Source organism: Magnolia sinica, chromosome 2 (assembly GCF_029962835.1).
Source record: "Magnolia sinica isolate HGM2019 chromosome 2, MsV1, whole genome shotgun sequence".
NCBI classification, from domain to species: domain Eukaryota; kingdom Viridiplantae; phylum Streptophyta; class Magnoliopsida; order Magnoliales; family Magnoliaceae; genus Magnolia; species Magnolia sinica.
The window spans coordinates 25,004,200-25,022,020 of NC_080574.1; the positions used below are offsets into that span (position 1 = coordinate 25,004,200).

At 36.9% G+C, this 17,821-nt stretch overlaps 1 protein-coding gene across 8 annotated transcripts in view; it reads right to left on the bottom strand.

The window, feature by feature from the left end:
* The window catches only part of LOC131236710 (uncharacterized), a 34,968-nt gene extending 17,831 nt beyond the window's left edge, over positions 1-17,137 (bottom strand). For 4 of the 8 annotated variants that reach the window (XR_009166854.1, XR_009166853.1, XR_009166852.1 and 1 more), the window contains exons 1-10: positions 17,048-17,128; positions 14,902-14,962; positions 13,322-13,432; positions 9,114-9,170; positions 8,907-8,980; positions 2,845-2,944; positions 2,574-2,644; positions 2,302-2,402; positions 243-346; positions 59-112 (exon numbers count right to left, since the gene is read on the bottom strand). Coding sequence is in view for 5 of the 8 variants with exons in the window: in XM_058234088.1 (XP_058090071.1) it covers positions 59-112; positions 243-346; positions 2,302-2,402; positions 2,574-2,644; positions 2,845-2,944; positions 8,907-8,980; positions 9,114-9,170; positions 13,322-13,432; positions 14,902-14,955 (726 nt within the window). In the remaining 3 variants the exon portion in view is untranslated. Of the gene's footprint in view, positions 1-58; positions 113-242; positions 347-2,301; positions 2,403-2,573; positions 2,645-2,844; positions 2,945-8,906; positions 8,981-9,113; positions 9,172-13,321; positions 13,433-14,901; positions 14,963-16,884; positions 17,012-17,047 lie in introns of those variants that run through there. The other 4 variants (XM_058234089.1, XM_058234090.1, XM_058234093.1 and 1 more) reach the window with 4 other exon arrangements.
* Between the last annotated feature and the right edge of the window lie 684 nt (positions 17,138-17,821).

Consider the following 17,821-nt stretch of genomic DNA (forward strand, 5'->3'; position numbering starts at 1 on the left):
GAGATGCATCCAGGGAAAATTCAAACCGGATGAAAATCCACTTAAAATTTTAACTTACCGCCCATGTGAAAAGCAAGGTGACATCTGCAGCAGCCTTTGCCAAATTGGTTAGCTGGAATATCATCAAGCAACTTCTTAGCAACATCATCATCATCAACCAACTTCTTAGCAACAAAGAAATCAATATTCGTGAGTGAATCACAATTATCTGGAAAGAAAAAAGTTTCTTTGAGACCTCATACCGTGTATGTAAATACTGCTACAGGGAAGCTGCTCTCCTTATAATTGTGGGGAATAAATGGAGAAATCTGACGGCAGATTATTTTAAGTTCTGGGTCAGGTTCACCTGCTTAAGAAAGGAGGGGAAAAATCAAAATTTGCATGCAAGATAAACAATCTGTAACAACAACTGGTTCCCTAGCTTGCTTGCATGGTTCTGAGTATCCCCGATATTATTGATAATATCCCTGATATTATCGATATCTCAAGCTCAGCGATACCAATAACACGGGTAGCATAAGAATTTCCAGGTATCAGTGATATATCACTAAGTATTGCTAATGTATCGATATCGCCAATATTTTCAACCATGCAAATTCTAGGTGTCACTCGTATTGCCAATGTATCGGCAAATTTTCGATAATATTGCCAGTATATCGATATTGCCAAAATTTTGTTTATTAAAAATATTTTCATTTCAATTTTTTATGGGTGCATGGTTGTATGATGAAATGCATGTTTGTATGTGAGTATATGTAAGCATGCATGGATAGATGAATGGATCATGAATGTACGTATGTATGCATGCATGCATGGATGGATGTATCATGGCTGTATGTATGTAAGGGTGTACATCGAGTCAAATCGAGTCGAGCTGGCCTTAGCTCAACTTGGCTCGGCCACTAGCTGACCTCAGCTCGAACTCGGCTCGGCTCGGTCCTCGAGCCTGACTGGCCAGCTCAACTTGGTTCGGTCAGCAGATCGGGCAAGCTCAGGCCAAGTTCACCATTGAGGCATTTCCTCAAACACCTGGACTGCACCCCTAAACAGAAGCAATGGTTTTACAGGTATTTTATCAAACACCTTCTAAACAACATAAAAACCAAGAAAACCTAATAAAAAAAGGGTATTTATTTCATGTACATACCTTCCTTGCCACCGACCACACTTCGTTGAGTCATTTTATCAAAACACTTGGTGAGCAACATCAATGGCAAAGTAACCGAGTCACCAAACTGGTTCGATCCGAGTTTGATTTGAGCTGGATTCGATCCGAGTCGAGTCGAGCTGGGGCTTGCTCGAACTCATTTTCGAGCTCAAAAAATCAGCTCGACTCGGCTTGAACTCAGCTTCGAACCGAGTCGAATTGAGCTTTTTCGAGTCGAGTCAAGCGAGCTAACCGAGCTAGCTCGGTTTGTGTACACCTCTATATGTATGTATGCATGCATGCATGGATGGATGGATAATGGATGTATGTATGTATGCATGCATACATGGATGGATGGATAATGGATGTATGTATGTATGCATGCATGTATGCATAGATGGATGGATGTATATGTGTGCGCGCATCCATGGGTGGATGGACAGATGGATGGGTCACGCATGTGGGTGTATATGCGTTTATCATTATTTTTATGTATTTATGTATGAATGTATGTATGCATCCATGGATGGTTGGATGGATGGATGGATCATGCATGTGTGTTTGTATGTATGCATGTGCATGCATGGTGGATGGATTGTTGGATGGTTGGATGGATTGTTAGATGGTTAGATGAATGGATTGTTGGCACCATCATTTTCCCATGTTTACCCAATGTTTCCCTAAGTCAAAGATATGTGCTTTTAGGCCCCCATTAAAGGGAAACTTATTATTTATTCCTAAATATGCAAATATGCTGGTTTTTCGCTATTATGTTATTCTTAAATATGCAAATATGTGCATTTTAGCATCTCCTAAAGTATCATTGAAAAATTTCACCATGTTCCCTATGTTTCTCCAATGTTTCCTTGAGTTAGGGTTACATGCTCTTAGACCCCCATTAAACACAAACTTATTTTGTATGCATCTTTTCTGCAATTATTTGATTCCTAAATATGCAAATATGTGTATTTTAGCATCTCCTGAAGTTCCATTGAGAAATTCCACCGTTTTCCCTATGTTTCCCCAAATTTCCCTTAGTTGGTGATGCATTTCCGGGTATCAGCGATATCAATAGATGTTTCCATATCCCCAGCCGGCCAGTGATACATGTAGCGATACCGATACTATGAACACTGCTTGCTTGTAACAATTACCCTCGTGTATAGTCCAAGCCCTAGGAAACAATGCATGATAAGTTGAATGTTGCCCGCTTAGTTTCCAGTCCCAGGATCCGATGCCTGAAATGGCACATCGTCTGCACAAACACATAATTTGGAATAAGAGTTACTATAAAATTCTGGATGATCTGAATGCTTAGACACTGTAGATCATGTCTCCGTTGGACTCACAAGCCATCAAATTAATTTCCCATAAATATGAGAGTGGTGTCTTGTAGTACCAATAAACCAAGAAAGGAATTGCTTACTTGAGCATCTCTGGACTCCCTGGTGACAACACAGTAGAATATTTTTTACCATCTGGACGTGAAATAAAAACCTATGAAAGGAAATAACGCACAGTACTGAGAAACTAGAATTTTGTTAGATCTTAGAAGTGAAATTATGTCATAGATTATGATGATAAGTTCAATATTTTATGCATAAAAAAATTTGAAATCCTTTTTCCTTCTTTCTTGGTTAGTAAACATCAAATGCATTCATTTGCAAAAGAAAAGAACAAATAAGCATCTAACTTACAGAAAATTGATTTGCTAAGACAGGTTTTTCTTCACAGATTTCAGGGAATAGTTGCCAGCGCTGAAAATCACCTCTGTAGCTTCTTCCAATACTCCCTGCACTGAAGGTTGAATTATCCACACTATGAGGAACTTTACAAAATACTATTAACTGTTACTTGAAATGAGACAAGCTTATTCTCTCTGTTGTTCCTGGTAGTTACCTGGTTCATGGGCAGTTTGAGATGATAATTCACAGTTAGCAACATTCCAGGTGAAATTAAGAGTAGCCTAAGTAACTATATCAGTTCACTGTTCGTGGGAAGTTCAAGGAGTTATTGTAATCAGTGTTTTCAGCATCAGTATCGATGCATGTATCGCAACCTTGGGATATTGAGACATTTCAAGTATCGCATGGGAAATATTGCATAATGTCTCGATGTTTTTGGGAAACATTGGAAAATTAATCGAATTTTTCAATGGAACTTCAGGGGAAATACACACTTAGAACTCAAAATATCACAAAAAAAAAAGACATGATAAGTTTTCTTTGTATAGGATCCTAAACTATGCGTTGTCTAACATAAGTGATGCAACTATATTCAAAATCAGTTCATATAATTTAAATCACATGCATGAAAATATAACCAATACATTCAAAAGCTAAATCTGTCCTACAATGTACAATACATTAAAAATATATTTTTCAAATTATTTTTTATAATAAATAAATAAATAAATAAATTTATTTTTGAAAATAAATAAATGAGTATGGCTGATATTAAGATCAGCATACACTCATAAATCCATAAATATCAGGCATAAACAATGTGATGAGGACATCACGTCACGTTCACCCTGGCGTACGTATTAGAGGAGGAGGCGGGCTGCACCAATTTCCCTGTGGTTAGGCGAGTACCTGTGATCAGTTCCTTGTGGTTAGGCGAGTACCCGTGATCGTGCTGAAGACCCCATGTGCATGTGCGAGCATCTGGAAGACCCCGCACTGGGAAGATGCACATGGGATGCTTTATGGAGAGATCCAGACCGCTGGATTAGAGGGACATGACGATCGGGCCGTTGGATCGCATGAATCACATGATCGGGCCATTGATCATGGATACATCAGTTTTTTAGATTTTATCATCTTTTAAGATTTAGTTTGATTATTTTATGTTTGGACACCTTTGTGAGTGATTTAGTAGATTCTCTTTAGACTAGGGCCATTTTTATTAAAATTTCATAAGACACGGTGTTTTTTTATAATTAGTGAAACTTTCTAAAGCTATAAAAAGAGGGTGGGCATGTTGACTCTCTCCCTCATTGGATTTTATGATTAAAAAAAAAGAGAGAAAAAGATCTTGCTTTCTTCTTCTTCTTTCACCTTCATGCGATTTGAAGATACTTCCATACGATTTGAAAGGGAGATTGGTGCAAGGCTAATCTTCATTAACGGACGTGCGAGGTCTCCATCTATCCCCACACCATCATCTCTTTTTCCCTCCATCAAGGTATTTTCTTTAAGTTCTTCGATTCTTCTAACCTAAGCCTTCATCTTCTCCTAAACCCCTTTCTTCCATTCCCGAAACCCTAACCCTAAATCTAAAATCCCAACTTTCCTACTTTCCCAAATCCTAATTTTTATCCTAGGTTGTATTAGGTTTTCTACTTTGAAATAGACTATACCCTATGCTAATTGGATGTCCCTATATCCATTAGATTCTAGTTTCTTTTTATTTAATGATCTTGTGTGATGATGTTGGTAACTTAGGTTAGGATTATGCATGAAATTCTTTTGGTTTTCATGAGATTCGTGATGATTATGGCAATGCTTGTGTTTTTTTTTTTTTTTGGTTAATTGTTTTAATTCTACTACTTGATCTCACATGTTCTTTGGTTCATGCATCAATCTTACATCACAATGTTTTCCATATCCTTATCACACAATGTATCAAACCCTTGGAATATGGATATATATTGTGTAACTTATCGCTATTGTTGGGAAACATGAGAAAAGATTGGGAAATTGGTTGAATTTTTCAATGGAACTTCAGGGATTGTTAAAAAAGACACCAATACAAGGGATTGTTAAAAAAGACACCAATACAAACTTAGAAATAAAAAAAAATCAGAAAAAAACAAGTACACATAATAGGTTTCCTTTGTATAGGTCCTAATCATGCGTCGTCTGACTAAACTAATGCAACTATATTCATAGTCAATTCATAAAATTTATAAATGTAAGAAGTTACAATATATCTTGTATCCCACGTATGCTATACAAAATGCATAGGTAGTGCCGATATATCCCACATGTTTGATCCAGTGAGCATTTTCAATTTCTGATCTTTTTTTTTTTTTCCTAATTACGTTAAATCAATGTCAAATGGTTATAAACCATTGGTTCTTCATGTTTTGCATGAAAAAAACATGGAGTTAGAGCTTTGGTTTTGATATCCATTGGTTCTTCATGTTCTCCATGTTTTTTTCAAAATTTTCCTTCAACCAACTATCAATTAAGACTAATTTCGAATATTGATGAGTATTTGATGAAATGATCATCACACACACTTTAATTTCAAATTTTGAGTGTAGGTGGTCCGATTTGGGAAAATTTTGAAAAATTTCCAATTTCTCCCAAACTACTTGCAATGTTGCACTCCAAACATGAAATCAAGCATGCTTGAGGGATGATCTACTAATTTGTTAACTCCTTGTCAATTTTTGGAAAATAAAAATCATTTTTAATTAAAAATTTATTAAAATATTTTTTCTCGAAATTTCCCTTCAACCAGCTATCGAATGAGAATAATTTCAAAGTATTTAGAAGTGTTTGATGAAATGATCATCACATACACTCAGTGTTTTAAATATCGACGATATCGACCAATATATCCCACGATACATCTTGTATCCCACCTGTGTGATATGAAACGGACAAGTAGTGCCGATATATCCCACACGTTCAATCCAGTGCACATTTTCAATTTCCGATCCCTTTTTTTGTTGACATTATGTTAAATCAGTGTCAAATGGTTATAAATCCATTAGTTCGTCATGTTTTGCATGAAAAATCATGGAGTTTGAGCTTTGATTTCGATATCCATTGGTTCTTCATGTTTTTCATGTTTTTTTTTTCAAAATTTTACTTCAACCAGCTATCAATTAAGACTAATTTCGAAGTGTTTAGGGGTATTTGATGAAATGATCATCACATACACTATAATTCAAAATTTGAGTGTAGGTTGTCCAATTTGGGGGAAATTTCTTCCAAATTGCTTGCAGTGTTGCACTCCAAACATGAAATCAAGCATGTATGAGGGCTGATCTACTAATTTGTTAAGACTAATATCGAAGTGTTTAGGGGTAATTTGATGAAATGATCATCACATACATTTTAATTTGAAATTTAAGTGTAGGTGGTCCAATTTGGGGGAAATTTCTCCCAAATTGCTTGCAATGTTGCACTCCAAACATGAAATCAAGCATGTATGAGGGTTGATCTACTAATTTGTTAAGTCCTTGTCAAATTTCAAAAAATAAAAATCATTTTTTAATTAAAAATTACATATATATATATATTGAAATTTCTCTTCAACCTGTTGTCAATTGAGACTAATTTCGAAGTATTTAGGAATGTTTGATGAAATGATCATCGCATGCACTCTAAATGTTATGCATTCAATTTGAATATAGTTGCATTAGTTTAGTTAGACAACATATAGCTTAGGACCCTATACAAAGGAAACCTATAATGAGCACTTCTTTTTTGAGTGTTATGATTTAATAGTATGTATTAAGGTCTTTTTTAACAATCCCTGAAGTTTCATTGAAAAATTCAACCATTTTCCCAATATTTCCCCATGTTTCCCAAAAAGTGCGATAAATTACCCGATACCAACGATATATCCTGTGAGATAACCGATACGTATCTGTATCCCAAGGATGTGATTAGCAACGCGATACTGATATTTCGAACACTGCATGCACTCTAAATGTTATGCATTCAATTTGAATATAGTTACATTATTCCAGCCATACAGTGCATAGCTTAGGACCCTATACAAAGGAAACCTATTATGTGCACTTCTTTTTTTTGAGATGTTATGATTTAAAAGTGTGTATTAAGGTCTTTTTTAACAATTCCTAAACTGTCATTGAAAAAAATCAACAATTTACCCCATGTTTCCCAAAAAGTGCGATAAATTACCCAATACAAATGATATATCCCATGCGATAACTGATACGTATCTGTATCCCAAGGATACATAACGCGATACCAATATTTCGAACACTAATCGCAAGATACATTAACAATCAATACAACACACGAAACATTAAGAATTTATGGATATAATATATATCACACGATATCGCAATATCATGCGATATATTACACGATACCATGAAAAACAGATATTAAAATCAGGTTTTGTATCAACTATCGCCCAGCTGGGATAACTGATATATCGTGGGATATATCAGTGATATCGCGAGATACTGAAAACATTAGGTGTGAATAACACTTAAAAAATATTTATTTATTTTTATATTTTAATAAAAATAATTATTTTCAAAATTTTCAAAAATTTTCATCAATCTGTAAATCAACCTCCAAGCACTCTCACATGATTTTTCCACACTCTAATTGCAAGTTAATTGGTGAAATCAGGAAATTTTTGGATTTTTTCCAAATTCAAAAATATATTCAAAAATCGAAAGTCAAATCCATGACTGAGCATGCAAAACATGCAAAATTATGGATTACTAACTTCATTCCACATATTCTAGGCAATTTAAACAAGAGAGCACTTTAAATTAGCAAAAACTTACCAATTGAGTTTCTAGTACCACACGCTCTCCAACCTCAATTTCAAAACCCAAATTCCCTTCTCTCCAAAAAATGAAAAGGATTGGTTGAAATCGCCTTAACTATGTAATATCAATAATTTTTTTTTTAGAGATAATAGGTTTTTTATTGATTTTTGGCAAAATTTCCAAATTTTTTGGAAGGAGACCGACACAAATGCCATGTTAACGATATCGGGGATAACTTATAACAGTGATTATGGTTATTCTACAGAAGATAAACTTCATAGGAAACTCTTAAATGAAATAAGAATGCCAATGAAAGTATGATAGACAAAGATTCTTCTTATTGCAGTTTCCTATGCCAAATGATGTTATTGTCTTGAATCTTATGAGCTTAATCTTATAATAAACGGCAAAATACACAAAATCATGCCAAAATTCTAATCTAATGCCATTTTACAACCATAGGGCTGATAACCTTAGTTTTCTCATTTATTAGATGTCAGTATACAAAATTGGTTCTCTTGTGTAACAAAGAAGCACAAGTTTCTTCAAGATGAATTTCCAAGCAAATGGTTAACATGCTGTTCTTTCTGACCTTGGCCTATGTAGGATTTGATTAAGGTTACGGAAATTCCAGTTAACTGTTTAAGTAGCATAGAGCAATTTCAAACCAAGGACCACTGAAAGACCATAATATGTGCCATCTGTATGTAGATCACTCAATTCTATGCACATAAGGGCCTGTTTGGAACGTTTGGAAAAGATGGGAAGGATTAGATTAATCCAGGTATCATATCATTCAGTCCTAGCTGGAGATAATGGCAAGATTTCTGGTGAATTTCGAAATACATTACATTTGTGGGCCCCATGTTGATGCATGTGTTTTATCCCTGCCATCTATCCATATGGGCCCTTTACACGTGACAATTGAGTTACATATGCATACACATGACCGGCATCAATTGTGAAATTTGGTCAGTTGATTACAATTCCATGGTCTACCCAACACACATTTCACTTAATATAGTGTTTTTCCCTCCCAAACATGAGATTGGACTGTCAAAATACCAAGGTATTTCCAGACATATAATCGTTGTGCAATAGTGGTGTTAATTCCACCTAGTGCAATTCGATGGCATTTAATCCCACGTTCCAAACGGGCCCCAAGACTACCAAATGTGTGATTCCACAGGTTTTCTAGCAATTACAACAATGGAAGGAAGTTCAAAAGGCAATGAACATAGAATTTTGATCAGAATAGAGGCCTACCCCATTCCCCCTAAGGGGACGCCAATAGAAGATGTATTTATGATGCGTTTATTGAAAGGATCGATTGTTGCCACCTGAAAGAAGAAGGATGCAAAATAAAGGTAAATTTTATAACATAAAATTAGTAGGATTTTAATATGATTGGATGATATTTTTTGTTATGACTAAACCAATACTAAATCAGTTCAGGATAAGAAAAGCATTCACCCGTCCTTTCGTGGCTTCTTCTTTGCAATGACGCCATAGTCGGAAACCAATATGAGCCTTCAATAAATTCAGGTAACCAAATTAGATATTTTTGTATGAGTACCAAAAAGTGCCACTTAATTGAATAAATATGCACAACTATGTATAGGTTGAGCCTCATGTCCAAGTTGTTGCAACCAATGCCACAGTACTGAGGCTATTCACATTGCTCATCCACCATCTATGTGTGTGTACATTTGTGTGTAATTCTGCCTGGTAGCATTTGCACCAGCTAGTGCCCATCCTGTTAAAAGAGGGTTGAGGACCTCAAGGTCTGGTAGGCAGCCAGTTGTCAAACTTTTGCTCGCATGAGAATGAATCTAGTTCAAATTTTTATTAGGATTCATAAACTTGGCACAAAGTAGCCAGGACAAGGAATTGATAAAAATGATGATGAAGATGACTTCTTCTTTTTTACGAACAATGATGAAGATACATTTATGTGTGCACATTCGCACATGTAAACCAATTAGGCAACCAAAAAAGTTCTCTTAGGCACTCCAACTACCTAGGAAAGGAGACTCAGATCAACACAACTATAAAAAAATAAAAAGAATTTAGAGCAGTCATAAAAAAATGATATTAGAGCTCCAAAACCTTTCAAACTTTCCCTCGCCCCTTTATAGAAAAAAGGAGAAAACAACATGGTCAAATAATGTAGCTGATGCACTTCTTTTGTATACAACACCCCTCCCACCTGTTAATAAGGTCCTCAATAACCAATTAACTTCTGAAATAGCTGCCCATATTTTTATATTATGCCAACTACATCAATAATAAGAAAGAAAAAAAAAAAAAGCACCTAAGGTACTAGCACTAATCAATTGGCATTAAATTGAGTTGTTCTGATAAAAACTTAAAGATGAACATGATGAGAAAATTTCATGATGTCTTGTAATTATTATAAATAGATATTGAAGCAAAAATCATCAATCTGGCAATGCTACAATGGCAAGAGGGATCAGAATGAAAAGAACTTTTTCTATTCCTTCCTAACCAAAAAAATGATGGATAGTTACATTATGCAGGTCAAATTCCAAAGGTCAAGCTCTAGTATTGCGAAAATCAATCTTACAAAATACCTTCTAGGTAAATAATGAAAGGTAGGGAAATTATATTATTATACTCATAGACAACTATTTTTCCCTCATAAGATACGTACACAAAGATAATTCCCATAGAATGCAGTTCGAAAAAGCTTGCTGGTCTAACATAGTACTCATTGTGAATGTGAATAAATGGAGACTGTGGCTTGATTTTTGCCCTACTGATGCAGGAGCTGGACTGTTGTTGAAATGCAAAAATAGTTTTTCGTCTTTCAGCAAACCATGACTGGAAAGTGGAAATATATTTTTTTTTCTGCTTTCAAGCAACACCTTTGATGGGGTTTCGAGATTTCCACAAATTCTTGTTTTGTTGCATTATTTTGGTCATTTTCTCTTGGTTGTCATTTGTTAGGTACGTAGTTATGAATAATCTTGAGTTAGTTAGGGATTTTCGTGATTACCACAATAATCACATGATTAGTTAAAGGTTAGCTAGGATTGTTGAAAAAAGATGCCATTTCAGATATTTAGGAGTTTTTTTTTTGGGGGCATTTTTGTAATGAAATTGATTCTCTTCCAAGTATGCGTGCATGTAGAGAGAGAGCGCGCACGGGGGATGGGGAGGAGGGGGCATCCCCTTCTCTTGTTCATGTTGAGATTGGTATCAATTGCCACTCGAGACGCTAGCTCATCACCCGATCTTGCTGGATTCCGACTTCCATGCTAGAGCCATTCATTGGATATGGATTCCTCGCAATAAAAGGACACATCGTGGATTCGATGCATGCCTCTCTCTGAATCAAGTGATATTGGAGTACGATTTGTTCCCTGAGTTTTCGTTAGATTACTAGATACACAACAAGAACGATGTAGAGAGATGATTGCATATCCCATACCACGCGTCAATGAATTGCCAGATCAGTACCTCTCTCGTCAGCAATCCAAGATCTCATCACCTCTTTCATCTTTTCCGTCACAAATATCTACCACACAGTCCATACCCTCCCTATTTTACCCATTTTCTAGCTAATTTATACCAAACTTATCGCCAATACATTTCTTTGGTTCCCTGTGTTTGGAGCCATGGATGGCTCAAATTCAACCCGAAATCAAAGAGATCAAGTCCGTAAGGCTGCAAATCAAGGAATTAGCACAACACATCAAGCTCAAAAGAAACAATAGCACTTAGCGCATATCCCCAAGTGCATTGCAGGGTTTGGTAACTGAAGAGCAGGTGTTGCTGGTCCCGATTCTAACAGCCCATGCGGTAGTTCGCTAATTATTGCATATAAATGGGTGGAAGAAATCAACCCCCTAGATGATGCAGCAATGCCAAAACTTTCAAGCATATGTTTATGGGCAACACATGTTGAAGGGTTGTTCCTTAAAAAAATATGATCTTTGACAAAGACTCCATTGAATATCATGACATTGAGGGAGATCCAATCTACTGACTCCATTGAATATCATGACATTGAGGGAGATCCAATCTACTACTACTACGATGATGATGCGAGCTAATATATAGTAGTGACGATGAGATTTCAAACCTTCATAAAAGCCTTCTAAATACAAGCTGGAAGAGCTTGCCATATGGGTGGGTAACTTTGATGAAGATCCAAATAAATTTATCATGATCGACAGTAAGGACAGTTGGACACTGCCTTGCAAACATTTACCAATATATATGAGCCTAGGGTAACTGCTTTGGTCCAAGTTACGAGATACCAACGTTGATTGGCTTTTACACAAGTTATGATTTATGACTACCAATGTATCTTTGTTAGTGAGGACACCAATCATACATGGGAGGACTTCTTCTGAAAGTTTAGACTTCTAAGCCTGTATTTATGAGCCATGAGACTCTTATGTAGAATCATTTGAGCCACGGTTATATTTCTCCATCCATCTCTACAAAGGTCCCAATCATGGTCCATTGAATGACAGATTTCAGAAGATTCAATTGGGGGCTGGGGGCGGGGATGTGGAGCCCTTTGTTATGGGCCTCATAGGCCACATCCGGACACCCTCTACGCACTTGAGCACAAAGGCAAGAGAGGAAGAAATTGCCAACTTGGTGGTGAGTTCTCTCCAACCAGGGGAGTGTGAGGCAAGAGTTGAGAGCATTGTTGAAATGCAAAAATATTTTTTCCACTTTTCAGCAACCCATGATTAGGAAGCAGAAATCATTTTTCGTCTTTCCAGCAACACCTTTGAAGGGGTTTTGGGATTTCCATAAATTCTTGTTTTGTGGGGCTATTTTGGTGAATTTCTTTTGGTTGTCAGCTTTAATTGGGGAGTCATAAAGGATGTTGTGTCAGTTAGGGGATTAGTTGTGATTAGCACACAAATGACATGATTAGGTAGAGGTTAGCCAGGGTTATTGTATAATACTCTGTTTGGTGATTGTGAGGGAGTTTTTGGCATTTTTGCAATAAAGTTGATCATCTTCCAAGTAAGGAAAGAGAAGAGGACGAAAGAGAATCCCCTTCTCTTATACTTGTTGAGATTGGGATCGATCGACGCTCGAGATACTCATGGATCACCCAATCTTGAAGGATTCTGATGGTCCATGATGCAGCTGCTAGCCGGGTTCAGATTCCTTGCCACGGAAAGCTGCAACATGGATTTGGATTGCTTGCCACAGAAGGCGCAATGTGGATTTGGATCCCTTGACATGGAAAGCGGCAGCACGGCTTCGGCATGTTCCTATTACATGCATGCCCTAAGCCACAAGCTGCCAATGGATCTATTCTTAAGCCACAATCTGAAGCAAACCGCAGGAAAAGGACACCACCTATGAAATGTTACCTTGCTTGTCTAAGAAAGTAAAAGGCAGGTTTATTTGTTTCTTTATCCATCCATCAGAAAAGTTTCTTCTTTCTTAGTACTAATCATAACTGACAAAGTTCAGTTTCAACTCACTCAAAATCTATAACGTAGAAAAATCACAAACAGGAGGGTCCTTACAATTGTAAGTAAATCTCATATTTCTTGTCAACCAACTAATAACTAGCATTAAACGTGATAACAAGGAGATAGAATCAGACATTATATACCACATAAATCATTTTCAGTAGCAACCTGAGCAACAAATATCACTGAAGTATAACAAACAAGTACCATTTGCAGCTTCTCAAGCATAGTCAGGGTGAATTCTGAAGGAACATTTCCTTCACTATTTATTTTCCGTTGCCAAGTCAATTGTGCAGGTTGCCCAGGGCCTACCTTAACCTATAAACGATCAAGGAAGATTGAATCAGACAAAAGCTTGAAGCTTTGTTGAAGCATGAAATGTTGGGTGTACAAATGAAATTGAAGAGCACGTATTGAAAGTCAAAGGACAAAAAAAAACTTGCATGGCATATGAAAAGAAGATTCTTTAAAATGTTAACACCACTGTGGACACCAGCTTATGGCATCCCTCCTCCCATCAGTTGATCCTAAGTCCTAACCATCTGATTTGGCCCCCAGTCAATGTGGACTCTTCCATTTCCGTCAAATTTATAGGATCATCCGATATAAGATATGAGGAAAAAGAAAAAAGAAAAAATGTCTCATAATGAGACCAGCCAGATCAATGGCTTCGGTTACAGAAATGTGGGTCCCCATGTACCACTGTTGGATCAAGCAGGAAAAAAAAATTTATGTACTCTCAATCAGGCATCATATGATGTCTTTGCTGCCATATTTTATCTGCAGAATACCTCTACTTCTAATGTGCTATGTGAGAAGTGAGAACATGTAGAATCCACTAGGTTTTGTGGGGCGTTCTGCAAATTGTGGTTGTGATTGTTCATGACTTTCTATCCCAATGCAACCAAATTAAATTCAAGATGATCCTCAAGACTCATGGCTGACTTTTGTAGCTACATCTCCACCTAAGTAATGTTGTAGCCTTGGAGGCTTAGTACTCCGTTCTCTACTATCAGACTAGACCATTTCAAGTGCCTTTCAAGACCTTAAAAACCCCACATTTACATATGGAGAGAGTGCCTTTTATACATCACAGTGGGGTCCGCGACATATGGGAGAGAGAGAGAGAGAGAGAGAGAGAGAGAGAGAGAGAGAGAGAGAGAGAGAGAGAGAGAGAGAGAGAGAGAGAGAGAGAGAGAGAGAGAGAGAGAGAGAGAGAGAGAGAGAGAGAGAGAGAGAGAGAGAGAGAGAGGAAGAGAGAGAGAGAGAGAGAGAGAGAGAGAGAGAGAAAAAAAGAGAGAGAGAGAGAGAGAGAGAGAGAGAGAGAGAGAGAGAGAGAGAGAGAAAGAGAGAGAGAGAGATCAACGACCATAGGGGAGGGTTCCGACACTATCATAGAGACATGTTGGCAACCATGGCCACCAATTAATGTGAAAATGGAAATCAAGGTTGGTGAAATGTTTCCATTATGCCAAAACAAATAAATTTAAAAAAAGAAAAAAAGAAAAGAAAAAATGTTTTAGTTGTCATTCTAAAGATAGGAAACCAAGGAATGGCAATAACAAGGTCAGTATCAATGTAGTGATTTTGTTTCCATCAGCAACTACTTTTTATTTGACTTCTAAAATTAGGGTGTCCTGGTTTATCACAATAGTCCAAGCAGAGAGTTATCCAAGAAAAGTTTTATGAGGACAGCCACTAACAGATTTTAAAAGGAAGAACATCATCCAAAAGGAGAAAAAAAGATGACCATCTCTCTTTAAAATATAATCACACAAAGAGAATACCGATTGAACATCAGCCTTATCATTTTCAACTTCATGAAAACCATTCTCCACCATCTTGGCTCTGCAGTGAATGTGTTAAGACAATAAAAATCAGATCAAATTTGTAATTCAACCATTTAAGTATAAAGACCAATAAGTCGAACATGAAAACAGTGATGATTTAAAACATGTGCAAAATGCCACATCATTGAGAAGATGCAACAATTCAATATCTTTGCGATATTTACTACTAGAGCTTCATTTCAGGAAATCAAACTGACAAATGTTAGGAAAGAAATTTAATAACTATCAAGTATCAAGACTAAGATAGAGCTCATAGGCCTCAGTATTTAAAGCCTGCTGTGGGCATTGAACACTGACTAGGACTAGAAGACCACAAGAGCATTGAGAAATTTTGGTTCTTTTTTGTTCAAGTTTATTCCATATTTGTTCAAGTGTCCAAAATAGGCCTCAAAGCAATCTGGCATATTAGGAAGGACAAAAGAGAGAATAATATCTGGTTCCCATGACACCCCAATAGCATCTGCCAGACATAGAATCCTCAAACCAAAGGCAAACAAGTTGGTTTTTACATTAGACTCTATAGTGAGCAGTGAAGGATAGGAAAGCCAAAGCAGGGTGTTGTCAATTTGTGATTATGTTTTGTGGAAATCTTAATGAAGATGTGTACTAAAAGATTAGACAATACAAATTGCTAAAAAGAAAGAGATTACATGTCAAAACCATAAGCAAAATGGGATGTGAAGAAAGATTAATAATGATGATATAGTAATTCTACGTACCTTTCTGAGATTAAAGGAATATGGCGCAAAAAAAAAAAAAAAGAAACAAAAAGAAGGTGAATATATCATGAGGTGGTGTTTAGCATAAATTTCATATTTTTCTCGGCCTTCTTTACCTTAATTTCATAAAAGTAGAGAGTTTCACATGGACGTTATCACAAAGATGAATCTAGATGAAGAAAAAAAAGCAAAAACTAGAAACCAAATAATTGCCCAAGGAGTGCTAGCAACACATCGACATTGATCATCCAAGGTACAAGCCCATTGTGGACAGAGCATAACCAAAAATAGCATTGATCATATGATCCTCGCCATCTGATTTGTGGCAAGATGTTTAAAAGAACTCATCAAAGTCTGAAGTCGATGGGCATATGAAACGGTTAAGATAGCCTGAGTCTGATCCATTTGAATTTAGACTATGCTTCATCCATAATGGGGCCAATTACTTGGATGGACTGGATTGATCTAAACTATGCTATGTTTACTGTGAATGGGTTGCTTATGCATGCTTCCTTATGGTGTAGAGAACTCACAATATATAGTCTAGCCCTCCATTGCCAATTTGCAATGCTTGGAAAAATATCAGAAGAAATACAACCAGTACAACATGCTCAAACTGGGCATGTGGCCAAGCTATCCATGATCTAGACCGCTCATCAGGCAGATCTACCATTGTGAATGGACCATGGTCGCCTAGTCATATGTACTGAATGATCTAACCCGTCCAACTGGTTGGAGTTTTCACTTTCAATACTGACACTGCCAGTGTTCTTTCCTACACACTGTCAATTTGTTGATGTTGATCAAAATGTTAAGATCACCATATCAACGACATCTTCCCATAGTGAATGACACACAGTGGGACCCAGTTGAAGGACGGTCTAGATTAAGGACCGCTGTTCCATTTGTCCGTTTCAGTGCAGTGCACCCGATAAGGAAACTTTGTTGAACTAATTTTCCTTACGCGGGGATAAAAATTGTATAATCTACCAAAAAAAAAAAATCCATATTCATGCCTAATTTCCAAATCGATTAAAAAAAAAATCGAGATAAAATTGCAGCAAAAAAAAAAAACCGAAATTTCAGTGCAAGAAAGAAATCCGAAGATATAACATATTAGAACTTCCGCATTGACCATCGAAGCAAACCAAAATTTTCCATGAAAATCAGTATACCAATCGAGATAAGAAAACGCGATTACAATTCTGATAATCTACCACGGATTCAGTTTCTGGAATGAAATTTTCACGTCGATCTTCGGAAAAAGGGACAAGATTTGGATTTGGTTCCAGAGAACGAACTGAAATTTCGCATTGAAGTTTGAATGCGGATAGAAATTTTAGAAGCGAAGGGAAAACCCGAACCTGCAAATATCGCTTTCCGAGAGAGAGAGATATATATTAATCCGGGAAAACTATTGCTACTAGCTATTGGTTATTGCTCGAAAGTTCTCCCGGGGCCCGTATAAATAGACATTTCAACTTTCAAACGGCTCCAGAATCCCGGATGCGACTTAGCTGCGGATCCGGCGATGTGGGAGAGACCCTGATCGTCGGGCCCACCCCGATGTATGTGTTGTATATCTACTCCGTCCATCCGTTTTGCCAACTCATTTTAGCGGTAATCTGATAAATGAAGTAGGTACAAATCTCAGGTGGACCACACCACAGGAAACAGTGGTCCTTGAACGCTCACCATAAAAAAAACTTTGTAAGATATACCGTAATGTTTATTTGCCATTGTTGGCTCCCACCCACGTCGCTAGAAGGCAGCGTCTTGGACTACAGTGGTAGTCCGCCATGTTAAAAAAAGGTGGTGATTCATCATATCCATATGGTACACGAGAAAGACTATCCAGGCCGTCCAAATAACACTGACGAACATGGATGATGCACCATGGGTAAAAATATTCATTGATCTAACGATGGTAATCATTTAATTGATGTCTATCAAATGGATGGTTGTAAGCAAATCAATGACTGGTCCATATTCGATGGGCAAAATCAGATGGTTACTATTATTTGATCGATTTTATTCTTTTATTTTGTCAGCCATATGATTGGTTCAGTGATTTAGACAGTCTGGATCAACGCACAACTCTAACATGCGTGCTCCGAATGAGTCACCACCATTTTAAA